Genomic DNA, 21,271 nt, shown 5'->3' with positions numbered 1-21,271 from the left:
AGCAGAGCACCTAGTATCATGGATCCAAACAGATAAACATCTTCCACATCCTCAATGGACGGGTCCGCCAGGCACATGGTCCTCCACTTATCCCACGAGTCGACCGTGTAGCCAGCTGGAAACGTTCCTTGAGGGCATGCCGGTTCCCCAGGCACCGCTCTTCTGGTACTGAAAATTTTATCAACTGCATGGAGAGACCAGTTCACTAATTCCATGGTTCAGGTTTAGAGTTCTAGAGAACAGTGCAGAGAGAGGCTCCTAGTCAAGACAAGACTGAGAGCAGAGCAGGAAAAGATAAGGGAAGGAGAGAGAGGGGAGAAATGCGACCGCCTTCGTCAAGTTCCTGTGGATCCTGGTCCTGCTTCTCCTGCTGTAGTTCTCTGGTTCCTGTGGATCCTGGTCCTGGTTCTCCTGCTGTGGTTCTCTGGTTCCTGTGGATCCTGGTCCTGGTTCTCCTGCTGTGGTTCTCATGTTTTTCACTGTTACCATATTGATCATTTTTAGTCATATTCCTTTTATCAGTAATATAGTTACTATTAATATTATGGTTATTGTTTGCCGTGCATCCCTGACCTCCTCCCTCTCTCCCTCTCTCTCTATGCAAATTCCTGAATTGTTGGGTCTCTCTCTCAATTAAAGAGTTTGGCCTAGACCTGCTCTTTATAACTGTTATGAATTGGAACTATATAAATGAATATTGATTGATAATTGAAATTTATAGCTCCACTATTCATTTAGTGTAGTCAAAGATCATCCAGTCACTTTGTAGAGGAATTTTACATATTTAAAGATGATGATGATAAAACCAGATCTCCCCCATTACTCTCTCTGTCTGTCTTTCTGATCTCTCACCTGGATTGTAGAGAGTGCAGCTCTCCTTCCATTGCTCTCTCACACCCCTGACAGCTTCTGCCTCTAGATCCCTGAGGGTCTAGCTCAGCTCTCCCAATTCTCCTCTGGACCTCTGAGGGTCCAGCTCTGTTACACCTTGGGCTCTGCTGGAGACCAGTTCAGCGCTCGCACATACAGTACATCAGCTTATATTCTCATGAGGCTCCACCTGGTTTCCTTTCATCACAGCATCAAAATAACCAATCTAGTTTTATTGTAACATTACACCATTATAATTATTGGTCAGGTGTCGGAAGTGTAACATTACACCATTATGTTTCTTGACCAGATGGGACTTGGGTGATGTGTCCTTGAGTTGGGATTGTAGGGACTTTCCAGCCACCTGCACTGGCACGGGCATGCTTTCTTTTATATATATCATGTTGTATAATTATTACACACTTTCCAGCCACCTGCACTTTAGTGTGGGCATGCTCTCTTTTATGTCACTTTCCAGCCACCTGCACTTTAGTGTGGGCATGCTCTCTTTTATGTCATTTTTCAGCCACCTGCACTTTAGTGTGGGCATGCTCTCTTTTATGTCATTTTTCAGCCACCTGCACTTTAGTGTGGGCATGCTCTCTTTTATATGCTATGTTGTATAAATTTTACACCAATATTTCTCTGACCCACCTTGTTCTTATTTTTTATTCTAAACTCTCTCCTCATTTTACCTTCCTTTTGTTGCCTTTTTTAAAAATTATAGTGTTTAATGTAAGTGCACTTGTTTTAACATAAATGTGATAGAGTGAGGGTCAAGGAGTGAGGGATACACACAGTTTTACTTCAGTCCAGTGATGAGTACATGCAAAGTCATAGTGAGGAGTATATGTATTCAAACCATGGTGAAGAATATAAGTCATAGTCAGACTAATTACTAAAACTTCAATCAACATAACATCCTTCAGCATATGTGTAGCTGTTCTAGTGTTTACTCCATTATTTCAATAGTTCCAGTGTTTAAATCAATATGGCAGCGTGCAAACTTAATTTCTTTTAGTGCAACACTCGTCTTTTTTACACTACACTAACTAGCAAGGAACAAAGGAGCAAATGGATTCCTCCAGCCTGCAGCCAGGACAGCAAGGACAAAGAACTAGAACCTTCTTCCAGCCTGGTTCATCAACAGGCTGAGAAAGGAGCACACTGAAGGACCTTCCTCTTCCCTTTGAGGACTGGAAACAAACTCTAACTGGGCATATATAGCATAGCATTACTGTATACATGGCTAAGCAGTGGTTTAACCTTGTTAATGTATTGGTTTTGATTTGCTTTAATGTTCATTGAGTTTGATTATTGTGATGTGTTGTAGTTTACTGTGCAGCCATAAAGTTAAGTTTAGGTTAGTTGCTCACACAGACACATCCTTCCCTAACCTGGCACCTTCACACACTCACACATACAGTTTACAATAGACCTCCACTGAGAGACAAAAGCTAAGATAACAGCTACAGCACTTAGCTTTCCTTTGTCTGACTCTGACCCACACACCAGGGGGTCTGGTGGCCATTTTGTAGGGAGTCAACATTTGGTTCTCCCACCTTTTGTTCTCCACCGACACACTCTCACACACACACACACACACACACTCTCCCTATTGTTTGTTATCTAGTCAGTCACACTTAGTTAGATTGTCTCTATGTCTGACTTTGTTATGTTTTAATAAATGTTTTAATCCACATGCTGTCTTCTTTAATACTGTATAAGAGTGAATATTGCCCACCTCTACTCTGTCAAGAACTCTGAAATCCTTCAACTAGCTGTCAATGTGGTAATTTTGGTAGTAGTTATTAAGTTATAATATAATAGTTATTAATCATAATACCAAATTGATAGTTTAGTTATTTTATGAGACTGAATCGGTTAAATTGGCTATATTTTTCCTCATTTATTGAGGTGCCCCAATCAAGGTGGACTTTACACTTAGTCCTACTAATGAATATAATCATTAATTTTCTTTAATAATTATTCATTAATTCTGATTTCCCCAGAAATGGTGCAAACCCTCTGGTGCCCCAGAGTACTTAGCACAACATAATTGGTGCCCCGTGTGAGGCAGAGTTCTGTTGGCAGTTATTCAGAATTCATTTTCAGCATAATTTTGGTCAACACCAAATTTTTTGATAAAGCAAAAGTCATCATGTTTAACCACTAGTCTGTCACAGAATTACATGTCCAGCTGTAAAACTGTTACTGTAAACCTGTTACTGTGAATTAAGGCTAAAGCTAATGCTAACACTGATGCTTATGTTTGATAACAAACATTTAAAGCCCCATACTGTTACACTTAGAGCTTGCTACTGCTGTAGCTGCTGTTTATTAAGACACAGTGTGCCACCAGCCCTGTGAGCTTAGAGAGCTAGTACCTGGCTGTTACTGCAGTGCATTTCAGCCTGACAAAGAAATAGAGCCTGGGAGAGCCACAGTGTGCTTCCAGCAGTGTGAAACAAAGTTAGTACCTAGCTGTTGGTACCACATGTTGTAGCTTGATTCAACTTTAACTTTAACTGGCCTCAGTTTGCTATTCCCACCAGATCCACTAGATAGTGCTGTACCTACCCCTCTTCCACGGAAAGCTACCCTCTAGTGTAGGCCACCACATTGGTTAGGTGTCTGCCACTAAGTCCCATTAATCGATATAATTTTCAATTATCTTAGACAATTATGAATTATCTCTGATAGTCCAATTCCTCCAGGCAATGTAGCATGAGCAGGACATTTCTGGTGCCGTCGTGTGAGGCAAAGTACCATATTCACTAAAATATCACAATGCGTCACTCAATAATCATTCAATAATAGGTAACAGAGGAATCACTATAGAAACATTTTATTTAAACCCTTGCTTTTATACACTGGAGCTCTAGTAGCAGGAATCCATGATGCGCCTCATGCTCATCCACCTCATGCCGCTGTATCCCATGTCCCTGAAGCTCCTGTACTCTCCAGGCCTCATGTACATCATCCTGCCTCTGTATTGGGGCTGCTCGTACATCAGCCAGTGGCCGTCCATCACGTTGCAGGACTGGCAGTCGGACATACGGTAGCGGTCCATCATGTTGTCGCAGTCGTCCATCAGCTCATGCATCTGACCACCGAAGTTCTCCCTCTCGTAGATCCTCATCCTGAACTGGCCTCTGTGCTGTAAATTTAAGTGAGTGACATGAGTCACTGAAATCCTCCAAATAACATAATACATTTGCTTTAAGGTTAAATATTTTTCACAAGTCTAAGATCTAATTTCAAATGAACAGGAAATAGTAAGTGACAGTACCATGGGAATCATGCGGCATGATCTGATGCAATCACTCATGCCCATACGCTGGTAGTCAGAGTACTCTCCCCTCCTGACAAAGAACTGGTTTCCCATGTAATTGGTGCGGTCGTAGACCATGAAGCAGCCGCTCTCCACCCTGCAGGAGTGACACCTGCTCAGGTAGGAGGACATGTCAGCGCAGTCGCTGCTGGTCTCATAGGAACGACCCTGGAAGTTCCTGTCCTCGTAGAAGATGATCTGGAAAAGAAAAAGAAACCAGTATGATGACATCATAGTGTGTCACAGATTGTAAAGAGTAAACATTCAAGAAAATTTTTTTTCACAATTATTAGCACCAATTAGACCGAAAAAAATAGAAATCAAAAGCTAAAGGTGCACACACCTTGCCCATGGTCATGGCTACAGTTAGCACTGTTTTGGTTCAAAATGAATGCACAATTTTCTCGATGTCCCCCTGTTGCTTTTATACCTGACCTTGCGCCCAAAGCATACATGACCCTATTGTTTAAATTCCTGACAGAGCAATATGGAGCAGAGGCCCCCGTGTACAGTTCAATTCAAAGTGACCTTCGACAAATTTGTGGTGGCTGCATTTGTGGGAAGAGGCCCCACTTTGTATTGTTTTTGCTGCTGAATAAGAGAGCGTGTTTTCCACAAACATAAATTTCTTTGAAGTGCTCATGAAATATTTTATCTCCAACCTAATGTTTTTAATAGGTTGAACAATAGACCAGAATATGTATTTTCTCCCAAAAAATGTGAGCAAATACATGCCTGCCTAAGCAATGCTGATTGTACGACATTCAGTTAATGAGAATAAAATTAATATAAATCACCTAGTTGGTTGGTGGAGATGAAACCATAAACTGATTATAAATACTCATAATCATACACTAGGAAACATATTGCTGTTTTTTTTAATATTTCCAAATGAAAGTGTCTGTATCTTCATTTTTGCAACAATAGAACCTTATAAAGTCTTCATAGATTAATTTTTAAAACATTTTTGTATCTTAATTAATCCAACTAATGATTGTTAACTAACTAATGACAGTGAACTTAATGCTTTTGTCTTGGGGTCTTGTTTCTAAGAGCGTCGTTTGATTTTTAAAACATTTTTTTAATAAATGGAGGGTGGAGAGTACTTTTAAGTATGATAATGTGGCACACTGCCAAAATGTGTGTATTTATTCAAAACTTTGACACCAATGAAATGAGAGAGCATGCATACCAATGAGTTTGTGTGGTTATCACTTTATGAACAACCTGTTATCAAGTTTAAGTAACGACTCAATTTTTCCTTGTGTTTGATGAGATATATCAAGTTTGAATGTAAAACCAATTCATTATTGAACAGTCTTGCCTTGACTTGGCTTTATGTCCAAAAGTAAAACAGGCACTGATGCATCAAAAAACGTGTTTGTTGCTTTGAGGAGGTTGAAGGTTGGTGTCCGTCTCTACTATAGTGGCTTCTCTGTGGGTTTGTGGAGTGTGGACCAGTAATTTGTAACTTGAAAAGTAGTGAGACAAATATACAGGAGCAGAGCTTTGATTTGACCATGAAACTCTGTGACAGCAGGTAGTTCAACTCTCCTTAAAGCCTATTGGTAACATGGTGTGCATAGCAAAGATTTCCCACATAAACAGCAATTAAGTGCATTAACACACTGTACTTTCCTGTGAGTTTGATAAGTCAGAATAACTTTCTCTCTCTCTCTCTCTCTCTCTCTATCTCTGAGCTATAAATTGACACAGTTATCAATGTATATTGCTTCACACTGAAGCTGACACGATCACGCTGGCAGCGTTTGTGGTACTCTTGGCTGTGAAACTGTTTCTGCCCTCTAGTGTCAGAAATCATGTAGATCATGACCCATAACCTACTTTACACTTACAGTGTACATGTTGGGCAAATTAGATACCAATCTGATATTGAAAAAACAATTTTTAAGCATCAATGGTGAATTGCTATTTGATTGCTAAAACCATTTACTTAATGTAGAGGTGGCAGATAATGGCAGACAATGGATAGAATTGTCATTTACTGCTGTATATCCATCTGAATGACTGACTGGCTAGCTTAAGTTAATATTCTTTTTCTGGTATGTTTTGGCCATTGCTAATGAGCTTTAGGTTCAGTCTTGCCGCCTTCAGATTTGAAATGTGTTCTCAGAGTTGCATGTAATGTGGAAAAAACCCTGAAAACAGACAGATGCAATCAAAGTCTTATCTGGCAAACGCAGATGCATAAAGTGAGCTAGGTGTTATGATAATAAATCAGTACACAAGTCAAGTTTAGATCTGAAATACATCAATTGCTTTTTGATTTCCTATTTCCTTCAATAGATTACAGATTTTGACTGCACAGAAATGAATTTATGGAAAAGTATCCAGCTCCTATTCTATTGGCATTCCTCAAATGTGCTGCTGCTAACACCAGCGACAACAATATTAATATTTAGAATAATGATAAGAATAATAGAGAGTGGTGAAAAGTGTGCTGAATATTGCATTGATTGTCTTGGCTTTTTAAATACTGCCATCACGTCAAAAGCCCAGTATATGTACTGTTAGGTGTTTTCATTCGAGTCCACATTGTCTGCATTCAATCACTAATCCTTATTTGAATCGCTGTGTCCATGTGGTCTCTGATGTTGGGGTGGAATGTGTGCTGGACACCACTCGAGGATTGTGCCTTTAACAACTGATTCAGCCAAATTGTAAAATGCCACATAACAAATAAAACTGCTCTCATTTAGTTTCTCATTGCTGCAATTAAAACTGTGATTCACTTAATTATCACAGTACAGTATATGATATTTCATGATAAATAAAAAGAATCCCATTTATCTAACCTAATGTTTCTTATATTCATAGCTACACTTTATGCTACAAAATACATGTTTTCATCTATAACTATAACCTTACGTATGAATAACTTTTTAAATGCATTTCTTGGTAACCATACATTGGCCTGATTCTACAGAAGAGGAATATATTCATACATTTCCACCCTTATGCCATCTGATAAACCATTATGAATAATATTTATGACTAACCAAAACCTTTTTAGGTGAAAATATGTGGTTGTGAATGGTAACATTTAATGCCCTTTTCTTCTTCTACTAATGTAGATGACAATCAGTAATTGTCTACTGTCTCTTTTGTGTTGTGTATTCAGATTTTGCAGTCAATCACAATTAAATCAAATTCGGAGACTCCCAACATTAAAAATTGCTATGCAGTGTTGATTATGAACTTTTTTTATTTCTGAGATCAGATTTTTTAAGAACAGATTTATTTGTAAAGTTAACAGGAGTCAGTAATGCGTCTGATGGAGCTAAATTTCATTCCATCGTATCCCATGCTCATGAAGCTCTTGTACTCTCCGGGCCTCAGGTACAGCATCCTGCCTCTGTATTGGGGCTGCTCGTACATCAGCCAGTGGCCGTCCATCACGTGAGCAGACTGGCAGTCGGACATACGGTAGCGGTCCATGATGTTGTCGCAGTCGTCCATCAGCTCATGCATCTGACCACCGAAGTTCTCCATCTCGTAGATCCTTATTTTATAGGACCCTTTGTGCTGTTAAGAGATAATGTAAATACTTAGTGATTAGTCATTTTAATGGAAGTGTTACTCCTTTTATCAGCCATGCAAGATATAAGATATCTCAATTTCATACCATGGGGATCATACGGCAAGACCTGATGCAATCACTGAAACCCATCATACGCTGGTAGTCAGCGTACTCGCCCCTCCTCATGAAGTACTGGTTTCCCATGTAGTTGGGACGGTCGTAGACCATGAAGCAGCCGCTCTCTACCCTGCAGGAGTGACACCTGCTCAGGTAGGAGGACATGTCAGCGCAGTCGCTGCTGGTCTCATAGGAACGACCCTGGAAGTTCCTGTCCTCGTAGAAGATGATCTGGAATCCAGGAGAGCAGCCAGAATTCAGTATCATGCATTGTGGTAGATGGTTACCAATCTTAACTGCTTTAATTATTATACTAGTTTGGTAATAGTGCCCAATGTATGCATCAGTGTAGCCTTTCTGCACAATGCAACAGAGAAACACAGGCAAAGAAATGACTAAATATGGCAGAGGAGGAACAATCAGGTATCTGTCATAAACCTACCTTGCCGTGCATGATGGCTGATACATAGAGTGATGCTATAGCAATCCTATCCTGGATTTAAGCCTTTTTTATACCTAACGTCACATCCAAACAATCAAATGCACTATTGTGTGGAAGCCTGAGTCAGCATGAGCATGCAATGTTAGTCCCTCTCTTTGTTAATGCTGATGAGAAAGTGTTATTATGCATCCTCTCACAGGCTCTATCGTTCTAGATCAAATGGCTTCTGTATGTATCATTTCCATTTTTGATTACTTTGAATAATATCAAGACACTGCAGCCCTTTCTTGTTTAGAAGTAACCACAAATACTTAAAAAAGTCAGATAGGAAGTGTATGAATCATCTTTAAGGGATGATGTAAATCTTCAGTTCAGTGAATTTCTTCTGTTATCACAAATTCTGTTGCTGGAGTGACACTGCAAACTATTTCAAAAGTCACCATGCATGAACATAATTATCTAAAATGCTCATACAAGTGTGGTTGCACTATTTTAGAGGCATCCTTGAATCCTATGAGGGAATTCCTGTTTGATTTACTGCAAATTTCACTATTTCTTTATCACATATCTGCTTGTTTTAGATTTAGACTTATTTTCAGTGGTGAAAGAGGTATTCGGATCTTAATAAAGTAAAATACCACAGAGTAGAAATATTCAAATACTACATCAGTAAAAGTAATATACAGTAATAAATATACTCATACAGAATGTCCCATTTCAGAGTAATATTCTCTAGTCTTATCTGTTGAATATATTTTGTTTTCATAATCTAAATTTGCCAGTAACCAGTCACTAAATTTGTTGAAAACAAGTACTGAAGTAAAAAGTAAAACATTTCCCTCTGAATTTTAGTTGACTAGAAGTTAAAAAAAAGGACAGACCAGTATGTCAGGAACGTCTCACATTTTCGATTTCCAAGAGGCATTATCGATCAGACCAAGATGCCTCTGGGACGCAACTTTTAACTGTTGTCATGTTATTCACTGTTACCATATTGATCATTATCAGTCATATTCCTATTGTCAGCACTATAGTTGCTGTGTATTTGTGCATCCCTCCCCCTCCCCTCTCTCTCTCTCTCTCTCTGTCTCTCTCTCTCTCTGTCCATCCTCCACCCATCACAGACCCTGACAGAAAGGCCCCCCCCCCCCCCCCCGATCCTGGGTCTGTTCCAGGTTTCTTCCTGTTAAAGGGGAGTTCTTCCTCCACTGTTGTCTAATATAATATCTGATGCTGCTCATGTGGGGATTCTTGAATCCTTAATGTTGAATTCCTGAATCGTTGGTCTCTCTCTAATTAAAGAGCTTGGTGCAGGTATTTGTTCTTTTAGAAAAAATATGCTGTCCAGTTTGTTTAATAGTGATGTGATAGCATTCAACAGATCAGCCACAGACATCTTCATCCAACAGTTGTGAATGGCCAACCCTTTACCAGGGAATCTGTCTGAAAGGGAGGGGGACCAGATGCATCTGCCAGAGCAAATAAAATATGAGCTTGCAGATTGGTCTCTTTCTCAGGCTGAGCCTGAAGTAACATAGCTTATTTCAAAAGTACTTCAAAATGTATCGAAGTAAATGTACACACATCAGCACCTACATGATGTTATCAGCTGTTTGCAGAAATAAAATACAAGTTGGTTATAATTTGCAATTCAGTTCAATTTACTTTTTACATTTCATTGTGGAATCATTGGAGTAACATGGGGAATAATGACTTTCAGTGAAGATTCAGAGAGCACCACAAAAAAGCATACTCTGTAGATGGTGAACTACAAATTTAATTGCATGGTCTTCATTGTAGATGGAGAGTCATACTTGTTTATGCTTCTGAGAGGATTGCTGTGTAGCATTTAGTTGCATCTAGTGGTGTGGACGCAGATTGCAACCAGCTCAATCCCCCAGTCACCACACAAAATGGTACCGCAGCATCTCGATCCACTGCATTTGTGCCACTTCAAATTAAAAATGTGGAAGGACTTATATTTCTGTTCTGAGCTACTGTAGAAACTTGGCAGTGCAAGCACATGGTGGACTCTGAGGAAAAGGACCCGCTCCCTATGTACATATAAAGGTCCTGAACACAGCCACAGACAAACTTTCTTAGGGCTGACGACTGCTTTAGACGAGGATGTTTCATAACCTGCTCAAATTAAGATTAATAAATGTAATGGCATTTCTGATGTCTATATAGATTCCTAAATGTGTATATGTATATATGTATATATATATATATAAATATATATATATATATATACACACACACACACATTATTATTATTACTTATTATATTACTTAATTGTAAACAATTTATGTAAACAATTTTTTGACGTTTTCTGTTTTCTGATAATGCATGTTTTTGCAGTGTGGCAAAACACAGATATAAAGTGTAGTATATATTGTTCTTTTCATGAACAGTTATATAAATGAAAAGTCACAAGTAAAGGATTTTCTGTATTGTTGCAAACATGCTTGGTGTGGACACCTCTGTATGCTTTGATTAGTAATGCACATTCTTTATTCAGTTCATTACATTGAATTGTGCTGCTTTGTAAACATAAAAGAATAGAAAAAAGCCACAGGCTTGTTTTATCTTCCTTTTTTTATTATTTCAAAATGAAAATGTCTAGCACATGTCCATGATGCGCCTCATGCTCATCCACCTCATGCCGCTGTATCCCATGCTCATGAAGCTCCTGTACTCTCCAGGCCTCATGTACATCATCCTGCCTCTGTAGTTGGGCTGCTCGTACATCAGCCAGTGGCCGTCCATCACGTTGCAGGACTGGCAGTCGGACATACGGTAGCGGTCCATGATGTTGTCGCAGTCGTCCATCAGCTCATGCATCATACCACCGAAGTTCTCCCTCTCGTAGATCCTCATCCTGAACTGGCCTCTGTGCTGTTTTATTTAGAGAGAGTAAAAACAAATTAATGTCTTGATATCACGTTTGGTTATTAAATCCATCATGTGATGGATGCTGCTTTATACCTACCATGGGGATCATACGGCAAGACCTGATAGCACCGCTCCATCCCATCATGCTCATGTAGTCAGCATACTCGCCCCTCCTCATGAAGTACTGGTTTCCCATGTAGTTGGGACGGTCATAGACCATGAAGCAGCCGCTCTCAACCCTGCAGGAGTGACACCTGCTCAGGTAGGAGGACATGTCAGCGCAGTCGCTCATGCACTCATAGGAACGACCCTGGAAGTTCCTGTCCTCGTAGAAGATGATCTGGAAAACAAGGGATTAGTTTAGAGTTTTGACAGTACAAGCAGGGACATGAAATCCAGTGGATACTCTATATAAGTGAAAGCAGTTGTAATATCTGTAACTTTTTTTTTTTACCTTTCCCATGCTCATTTCAGTGGTGGTCATACTTGTAGTTGAGCTGCTGCTGTTGCTGCTGCTACTGCTGCACTGCTGTCCTGTTCGGTTTAACCCTTGCTTTTATACCTCACCAACGCCTACAGAGTCAGTGGGCCCCAATTGTTTAAACCCCTGACCCAGCAACATGGTATGGAGCGCTGTACAGGCCTGTGTTACTGTACTGAATAATCACATGACTGGGCCCTCGAAGACTTTAGAAATGTTACCCTTTTGACCAGGTAGCACAAAGCCTTTTATTTTTTTCAGTGCTATAGTTGTTGTGCCTGTTTCAATGTATTGCCTGTGTTATGCCAGAGGCAGCTCAATTTAAGTTACATTAATATATCATAGTAATAATAGTTCCTGTACTTCATGATGCACTGTAATTAACATCTGATGTTTGAACAGTTTAGTGCACCACTGTGAATCTTATGGATTGAAATCCATTTATGCAAGTAAATAACTAAATATGTTGAGAAGAAAATTGAAAAACAATACTGACTGACAAACAATTTATGAAACTTATTCAAAGACTGAAGGAATACACTAAGTGATAAAGATTGAGTAGCATGCATATGCTTTCATACATGATTTGGTATTGAAAATCATCTAACAAATCATCATGTTTATCTTAGTTTTAAAATTGAGTTTACAGTATTCCAACATTCTTGGATACTAGCTACTCTACGAGGCACTGTTGTAACATTAACATAATGTGCCGTGTGTTTTTTGTTTTTGTAACAATCCCAATCCATATTTCTCATGTTTTGAATTTTGTCGTATTTTGTACCATAATGACATTTGGATCTTTTATATATCAATTTCATATACACTTTTACACATAAGATTGTACAGTGTGTATTTGTGGTTTTAGAGGATTCCAAGGTCTGGCTGGAGTACCTACAGCTGGGAAAGGTTTGGTAGGATTTCTTTTACTTTGTACTCTGTATTCTGAGGCTGTGGCCACATGTTTGAATAAACTTTGCCCCCACTAAGATCAACAGTGTTGCCTGATTTACCTCAACTCTCTTGGACCAGGGTCAATTAATCTTCCAAACATGTGACACCGCAGTCAATGTTAAGCTGTAATTTTGTGTATCTTATGTTTAGACTACACAATATCAACCCGATAATGATCTGACCCAACAAACAGAGTGTCAGGTGCAACAATTGATCATTGTATTCTGGTTAGTGTATCGTAGTAGATGATAACCGATGGTGGAGAATTCTATGCATTCATGACATTGACAAACTCACATCTCACATCATTGTTTGTTTACAGTCTTGTTCCTGGAAGTCTCGATGACATCACTCTAGGTTCAGACGATTTGTAAATTTCACAAATTTACAAACCCTCTGTGCTCAGCAGACCTGCTTGAAAACACAGGCTCAGTTTGCACAATGACCACTTTAACAAGTTTGGTGGTTCACTTGTATATTGATGGACAGTTCCACCTGCCACCTTGCCAAATGTTCACTCACAGAGGGAGCGCTGGTCACAGGGTGCAATGCATAAATATGTACGCCATTCACTGGTTGCCAGTTTTAGATCAAACAAGTGTGATCGTTCTCGCTTGTCACCCTATTACAGAAAACTGCCAGTTCCTAGCATTACATTTGCAAAAAGAACTATCAAACGAGAGGGCTGCCTTTATACAACTACGGGTTACTGGGGGGAGGCTCTGACTGTTGTGTGCTTATGCCCCGAACAGCAGTTCAGAGTATTTGGCCCTGTTGGAGTCTCTGCATGGCCTCCTGGAGGGGGTTCCATCTTTGGACTCCATAGTTCTACTGGGAGACTTCAACACTCATGTGGGTAATGATGGAGAAACCTGGAGGGGGTTGATTGGGAGGAACGGCCTGCCTGATCTGAACCAGAGTGGTGCTTTGTTATTGGACTCCTGTGCTAGGCATGGATTGGCCATAACAAACACCATGTTTGACCATAGGGTGATTCATAAGGGTTCAAAAGGAAATAGAACATGGGCCATGTTCAAAGCCTCTATGGCTGAAGCAGCTGTTAGGGCCTGCAGCTAGAAGGTTGTCGGTGCCGGTCGAGGCGGCTACCTAAGAACCTGCTGGTGAGGGAGGCCGCCAAGCTGGAGAAGGAGGTGTTTTGGGCCTGGCTGGCCCTGGGGTCTTCTGAAGCAGCAGACCAGTACTGGAGGGCCAGAGGGTTGGCGACTTTGATGGTTGCTGAAGCGAAAACCCAGATGTGGGAGGTGTTTGGGGAAGCTATGGAGTAGGACTTTCACATGGCCTCAAGGAAGTGCTGGCAAACCGTTCGGTGGCTCAGGAAGGGAAAGCGGGGCTTGGCCCAGGCTGTGTTCAGCTGCAGAGGAGAACTGCTGACCAGGACTGGGGATATCAACTGGTGGTGGAAAGAGCACTTTGAGGAACTCCTGAACCTGATCGTCACTGTTTTTGTTTGTGATATTCATGGACAGGATCTCAGGTGAGGAAAGTGTCTGGTTTGGGAACTTCAGAATTGCGTCTCTGCTGTTTGCTTTAGGTAATGACCGAAAGAACGAGCATGCCGATACAAGCAGCTGAAATCATCTCCCTTCTCAGGGTGTCTGGGCTCAGACAGCTTTGATATAGGGTAAGAAGCTCGGACATCTGGGGAAGCTTGTAGTAGAGCCGCTGCTCCTTTGCATTGAAAGGAACCAGCTGAAGTGGTTTGGGCATGCCTCCTGGGTGCCTCCTTGGAGTGAATATGAAGCAAACAATTTTTACCTTTACCTGAAAATTGAATAGTCTCATTTTGATTTCATTTTTCAGTTTTTGATAATCTATAGCCTGTAATGTCTGTTTACAGCGGCTGCTTACATAAAATTTATTTTTTTTAAAAGTTAGGCTGTAATCGCTGCTAGATGCTCAAGAGCTTTCTCCTTTAGCTCCAGGGTCAGTGACAGCGACACAAAGTCCTGCCTGAACCAAGTTTATCAGCAGCAGCAGGTATGACCTGAAGTCTGCCAGCTGATCTTCAGAGCAACAGGAGCACACCAGCAAGTTAGCACCGAGCTGCTAACTAGCAAGAAACAAAGGAGCGACTGGATTCCTCCAGCCTGCAACCAGGACAGCAAGGACAAAGAACCAGAACCTTCTTCCAACCTGATTCATCAACAGGCTAAGAAGCAGCACACTGAAGGACTGGCAACAAGCTCTAACTGGGCATATAGCGTAGCATGACTGTATACATGGCTAAACAATGGTTTAACCTTGTTAATGTATTGGTTTAGATTTGCTTTAATGTTCATTTTAATGTTGAGCTTGATTATTGTGATGTGTTGTAGTTTACTGTGCAGCCATACAGTTAAGTTGAGGTTAGTTGCTCACACAGACACAGGGTCTACATGCAACTAACCATCCTCTCCGAACCTACACCTTTATCCTACACACTCACACAAGCAGTCTTACAAATACAAAGAGATGAAGCTAAGCTAACAGCTACAGCACTTAGCTTCCCCTTGTCTTCCTCTGACCCACACACCAGGGGGTCTGGTGGCCATTTTGCAGGGAGTCAACATTTGGTTCTACCACCTTTTTGTAGTCTTCCATCTTACCTTCTTTTTCATATTCACATGTACACACCCCCTCACACAAACACTCTCCCTTTTGTTTGTTAGCTAGGTACACTTAATGAGATTGTTTGTATGTTTGGCCTTGTTATGTTTTAATGAATGTTTTAATACACATGCCGTCTGCTATAATGTTGTAAAAGAGTGAATACTGCCAACCTCTACTCTGTCAAGAACTCCTTCAACTAGCTGTCAATGTAGTAACTTTGGTTGTTGTTATTAAGTTAATTATTGATCATAATATCAAATTGATAGCTTAGTCATTTTAATGTGACTGAATCAATGAAATTGGTTATCTTTTTCCTTGTTTATTGACGTGGTGCCCCAATTGAGGTGGACTTTACACTAAGTCCTTTTAATCAAAATAATTAACAATTATCTCTGATAATTGTTAATTATCTCTGATAATAGTTAATTATTTCCAGCCAAATTGCCCCAGAAATGATGCAAACCCCAACATATGTTGGTGCCACTGTGTAATGCACAGTACTGAGCAGCCTGCTCACTGCTCACACCTGTTAGCATGGACGCCAAAAAAAAATCAAAGTGATATGAAAATTATTTGCTGTATAGTAGCAAACATGCTTGGTGTGGACATCTCTTGGGTGTATGTGACATCACAAGTTTTTGTTAAAAACTCTCTTCTTTTGTAAACATGATAGAAAGCCACAGGCTCAAGTTGTTTTATCTGTCATTTTTTATTTCAAAATGAAAATGTCTAGCACATGTCCATGATGCGCCTCATGCTCATCCACCTCATGCCGCTGTAGCCCATGTCCCTGAAGCTCCTGTACTCTCCGGGCCTCATGTACATCATCCTGCCTCTGTAGTTGGGCTGCTCGTACATCATCCAGTGGCCGTCCATCACGTTGCAGGACTGGCAGTCGGACATACGGTAGCGGTCCATCATGTTGTCGCAGTCGTCCATCAGCTCATGCATCATACCACCAAAGTTCTCCCTCTCGTAGATCCTCATCCTGAACTGGCCTCTGTGCTGTTTTTGGAGAGAATAAAAACAAATTAATGTCTTGATATCACGTTTGGTTATTAAATCCATCATGTGATGGATGCTGCTTTATACCTACCATGGGGATCATACGGCAAGACCTGATAGCACCGCTCCATCCCATCATGCTCATGTAGTCAGCATACTCGCCCCTCCTCATGAAGTACTGGTTTCCCATGTAGTTGGGACGGTCGTAGACCATGAAGCAGCCGCTCTCCACCCTGCAGGAGTGACACCTGCTCATGTAGGAGGACATGTCAGCGCAGTCGCTCATGCACTCATAGGAACGACCCTGGAAGTTCCTGTCCTCGTAGAAGATGATCTGGAAAAGGAATTGAATTTAATGAAGTTAGACAATATACAGCAGGGTGAATGTTGTGATCTCATTTTGAAAATGTATACTTTTTATACAAAGACTTTGAAAAGTACCTTGCCCCTCATGTTCATGCTGGTGTTGCTCATGTTGGTGCTGTAGGTGAGTTGTTGCTCTTGCCCCTGAACTGCCTTCCTACCTGTTTTAACCCTTTCCTTTTATACCCGACAAAATGTAAATAATCAGTGGGCCCCCTCAGAAAACCCCTATCTCAGCAACTTCCCATTGAAGCCTATAGAGGATTTTTCCATTTTTTTCAGGGACTAGGTACCTCTCAGGCTTTAGAAAGGCCTTTTCTCTCATTACAGAAAGCATTTCCAACAGTGCTTTTAACATTTGAATAGGTTGGCCCATGTGACTGGGGCATATTTTTTTTCTGTATTTGGTTATTTGTTCTGCGCTTTGGTGTGACAAATTTCGTACACATGCATACGTTTCATAATTACTGAGAATTCTTTACATGTTTTGATGTGACATACTGCATTTGGCATTGTTCAGCACATTATAGAAGTGTTAAATTCACAGTAGTAACAGAAGCACTTGTTGTAGAAAACTGACACTAACACAAACACACACACACAATCCTGTCTTCTAGGGGTGTGTAAGCAAAAATTTTATAACTGCATGAAGAAAAAATTTAGGTACCACAGGTACGTTTTTGTTCTATACTGAAAAAAAGATTACTTAATCACAACCTTTTCCCTTCATCAAAGAATTTTATTTCCTAAAGGATACACATTATAAAACATCTACAAATATACTATACAAAAATGCAAAGACATATTTAATGTATAGTACAATTGGTTTCGTAATCGTAATGTTTTTCTGTTTGCTTTGTGGTTATTCTGAGTTTGTTTAGTTGATAAGTATATATTGAGGAGACTGCAGCACCATTGGCATTTTTTTGCCTTCATTTGATGACACATGATATTTTTCTTACTTTAAACACAAGTTACCAGATCCAAAACTCACTCCACCTGCAAACTAAATGCAGAATCCTCAGAAAAATGATGGTAATATAATTTAACTCTCAGGCTTCAAGGCTAACTTGGGCTAACTTGTTATTGCTATTATCATTGTTGTTGTGTATCTCTTTCTTCCTCCCTCCCTCTCTCTATCTCTACCACAACCAACCTGGCCCCTAGGCAAAATCTGTTCCCTTGGGATGGTGGTCATTTTGAAAGTAAGTTTTATTGCCCTGTTCTTTCATCTGCTTCATTGAAAGCCAAGGGGTGTGATGGTAGTTAGTTAGATGTAAGCTTAACCCTTTATTGAGCAAGGGACCATATTTGGTAACTTAAGTGGGAGTCCAAAATGCAGCCCCTTGCCTCACCATGAGGCAGTACAACTACGAGATTTCTCCAAGCCAATCAGCGACAATCAGGCTACATGACAGACCGGCAAGAAACAATATATGGTGACTTCACTGACCTTGATTTTCACCATAATACCACCATAGTTTTTTGAAAAACTCACAAAAGTAAAAAAGTCTTGTAATGACCACCAGTAATGGTCTAGGGTTGAAATTTTGAGTAGTATTTCAATGAGTGCCCTATGCAGGGTTAAGCTCAAATTTGATCTCATGAGTTCCTGGGCTGATATGGATGGACAAGTTGCTATTTCTAAGATTAATTTTAATGGGAAGAGCATTGCTTTGATTTCTGCCTATGCTCCTACTGATTTTGATGCAGTTTCTATGGCCTCTTAACCCAAACTCTTCTGGATCTCAAAGACTTTCATCTACTTCTAGATGCAGATTTTAATGCAGTACGGAAGGTAGATAACATGGACCAACATTTTGCTTCTGAGGCATTATGGTGGTGGGCAGCCTGCACACATATGATTGATATCTGGTGCTTAGGGAACCCTTCTATGAAAGATCATTCTTGTTTTCTTGGGAAAAAATAGATCCTTTTTGAAAATAGATTTTCTATTTGCACTCAAAGATCTATTTCCAAATGTTTAAAATACCTCTTATATACAAGCTGCATGATCATTTATTGTTCTGTCACCATAAGGGCTGTCCTTGCTAGAGCACCCAGACAGCCTTTTAATTCCTTGCCGCTTTGTGACAGAACATTTAAGGCTGAGAGTTTGAAGTTCAAGTTAAAGAGTAACTTTCTCTAAGGGTTCGGTTTCTGATCTGAGAATTTTGTGGGATACAGAATGTTGTGGGATACAAAGGCTTTATTAGAAGCAACATGACACAGTATGCATCGATCCGAAAATAGACAGTGCAGCTATACTGGAAGCCTAGGAACTAAATGTAACCAGTGGCACTTGGTGGTGAATATATTTAACCCTCTGTATGGTGAACTGTACAAGCAATATGGCCCTGATCTGTGGGAGGCGCCAATTTTGAAAACAGCACCCTGAGGTTGGAGGTGAGCCTTGAGATACAGCCAGATGATGGAAGCCATGGCAAACTCTCCTGAGCCCTATCGTGTCATAGTGGAGGGTAAGAAGCCTTTCTGTGTTCCAGCTGGAGCTCTTATCTATGTACCTGTTACATGTCCAAAAATGCTAGTGCATGAGCCAGTTGAGCTATTGGTTGAGCCCCTTATGCCTGATGAGGGTTGCCTCCCTCAGGGCCTGTTGGTGTCACCCTCACTGGTGAAAGGAGAAAGAGGCATCGCTTTTGTTCCAGTTACTAATGTAAGTTAAACTGATGTTTGGCTGACACCTCGACGGGTGATAGCCAGAGGGTGAGTCCCAAATACAAGTGTCTGTGGATTCCCAGGGCTGTACCACCTATATTTCTAGTCACACAACTACCTGCAGTGAATCTAGGTTAGACTTACCTGAGTTAGAGAACCTTGAAGAAAGTGAAAAGCAACAAGCTAAGAGCCTGTTATTGAAATATAGCAGGGTGTTTGCTAAGAAAGATTTGGATGTTGGTTGCACTGAACTAATAAAACGTGAAATCCCATTGTTAAATGAAATACCTGTCAGGCAACCAAACAGGTTGGATAAACGGGTTGAAAGTCAAGTTCTAAGTGTCATTTTTTTCAGCAGAAAGTTTCAGCGTTTCTTTTTTGGGATTTGCCAGTTATTATAGGAGGTTCATGGCAGGGTTCTCATGCATGGCTGCCCCTTTGCCCACCGAGTGGTTGCCAAACTTCTCCCTCCAGGTAGAAAAGGCAAAACACCCCAAAAGCCTTTAACTGGGTCTTGGGATTCAGAGTGTGAGCAGAGTTTCCATCAACTTAAAGGTGCCCTTATCTCAACCCCTGTGCTTGCTTATGCAGACTTCCAGAAGCCGTTTGTTTTAGAGGTAGATGCCAGTCATGGGGGTTTAGGAGCTATGCTCTCTCAAGAGTATGAGGGTACGTTGAGACCCATAGCCTTTGCTAGCAGGTCCTTAAAGCCTACAGAGAGCAATATGAGCAATTATTGCTCTATGAAGCTGGAGCTGGTAGCCTTGAAGTGGGCAGTTACCGAAAAGTTCAGGGAGTATCTGTTAGGTCATCGTTGCACTGTGTTTACAGATAACCCTTTAAGCCATTTAGCCACAGCAAAGTTGGGTGCAACAGAACAGAGATGGGTCTCAGAGTTAGCTGCTTTCAGTCTAACCCTAAAGTACCGCCCAGGTTCTCAAAACATAAATGCAGATGCTCTGTCCCGTCAATATGTATCTACGGAGGAACCAGGGGACTCTGCTCCATGTGTTACATGGATGCAGTGTGAGGAAGTGCCCAGTGTGCAAGTCGAAATAAGTGTCTTACCTGGGTGCTCAGTACCTGACATTTGTACCTTACAAAAACAAGATCCAACCATTGGCCCTCTTTTGAAGTACTAGGAAGAGGGCAGGTCGCCTGACTCAAAGGAAAGGGATGATCTAAGCAGGGGCACCAGAGAATTGGTTCGTCAGTGGGGACGTATTAAGGACAGGGAGTCTGTGCTGTACCACCGCATTTATACACCAGATGGAGGGAGAGAGGTCGATCAGCTGGTGTTGCCACTGTGTCTGCAGAGTCGTGTTCTTCGTTCACTCCATGATGATCATGGCCATCAAGGAGTTGAGCATAAAGTGCAGTTGATTCGGTCGAGGTATTATTGGTCCAATATGTATGCAGATGTGGAAAGATGGTGTAAAGACCGTAAAAGGTGTGTTCTTTCTAAGGCTCTTCAGCCAAAGGTCAAGAACTTTATGGGCACTATTAGGACATCCTGACCCCATGAAATTTTGGCAATTGATTTCACAGTATTAGAGCCTCCAACTGAAGCCAAAGCAAATATTTTAGTCATGACAGATGTTTTATCTAAGTACATGCAAGCTGTCCCCACAAAGGATCAGCGGGCTAGCACAGTGGCAGAGGCATTAGTGAAGCACTGGTTCCACCTATTTGGGCCTCCAGCCCATAATCATTCTGACCACGGTCGGAACTTAGAAAGTGCTCTCGTTTCTCAACTTTGTAAGATGTACAAGATCGAGAAGAGTCGTACTACTCCCTATCATCCACAAGGTAACGGTCAGTGTGAACGATTTAATCGTATGCTTCATGACCTGTTATGGGTTCTTCCACCAGAGCAGAAACATAGATGGCCTCGACACCTTTCGCAGGTTGTTTTTGCATACAATACTACAGTTCATCAGTCAACTGGCATAACCCAATATTTTTTGATGTTTGGACGG

At 40.9% G+C, this 21,271-nt stretch overlaps 5 protein-coding genes across 5 annotated transcripts in view; 1 reads left to right on the top strand and 4 right to left on the bottom strand.

Annotated features, from left to right (window-relative positions):
* LOC139208019 (gamma-crystallin M1-like) overlaps window positions 1-21,271 on the top strand; it is a 72,584-nt gene that overhangs the window by 21,945 nt on the left and 29,368 nt on the right. The window contains 1 exon segment of the mRNA XM_070837557.1: window positions 17,414-17,449. Coding sequence (XP_070693658.1) covers window positions 17,414-17,449 — 36 coding nt within the window.
* Window positions 3,752-4,607, bottom strand: LOC139208786 (gamma-crystallin M3-like). Its single transcript, XM_070838527.1, has 3 exons — window positions 4,548-4,607; window positions 4,163-4,402; window positions 3,752-4,030 (listed from the first exon to the last, which is right to left on the bottom strand). The coding sequence occupies exons 1-3, from the start codon at window positions 4,560-4,562 to the stop codon at window positions 3,752-3,754; spliced, it is 534 nt and encodes a 177-aa protein (XP_070694628.1). The 5' UTR covers window positions 4,563-4,607.
* LOC139208785 (gamma-crystallin M3-like) lies at window positions 7,475-8,316 on the bottom strand. Its single transcript, XM_070838526.1, has 3 exons — window positions 8,305-8,316; window positions 7,851-8,093; window positions 7,475-7,750 (listed from the first exon to the last, which is right to left on the bottom strand). Exons 1-3 carry the CDS (start codon window positions 8,314-8,316, stop codon window positions 7,475-7,477), a joined length of 531 nt encoding a protein of 176 aa, XP_070694627.1.
* Window positions 10,928-11,711, bottom strand: LOC139208667 (gamma-crystallin M3-like). The gene is made up of 3 exons (XM_070838393.1): window positions 11,655-11,711; window positions 11,298-11,540; window positions 10,928-11,203 (listed from the first exon to the last, which is right to left on the bottom strand). The coding sequence occupies exons 1-3, from the start codon at window positions 11,682-11,684 to the stop codon at window positions 10,928-10,930; spliced, it is 549 nt and encodes a 182-aa protein (XP_070694494.1). The 5' UTR covers window positions 11,685-11,711.
* LOC139208665 (gamma-crystallin M3-like) lies at window positions 15,975-16,724 on the bottom strand. Its single transcript, XM_070838392.1, has 3 exons — window positions 16,692-16,724; window positions 16,342-16,584; window positions 15,975-16,250 (listed from the first exon to the last, which is right to left on the bottom strand). The coding sequence occupies exons 1-3, from the start codon at window positions 16,722-16,724 to the stop codon at window positions 15,975-15,977; spliced, it is 552 nt and encodes a 183-aa protein (XP_070694493.1).

This window comes from Pempheris klunzingeri, chromosome 10, assembly GCF_042242105.1.
Source record: "Pempheris klunzingeri isolate RE-2024b chromosome 10, fPemKlu1.hap1, whole genome shotgun sequence".
Lineage (NCBI taxonomy): Eukaryota > Metazoa > Chordata > Actinopteri > Acropomatiformes > Pempheridae > Pempheris > Pempheris klunzingeri.
This window is presented reverse-complemented; position numbering and strand designations above follow the sequence as displayed.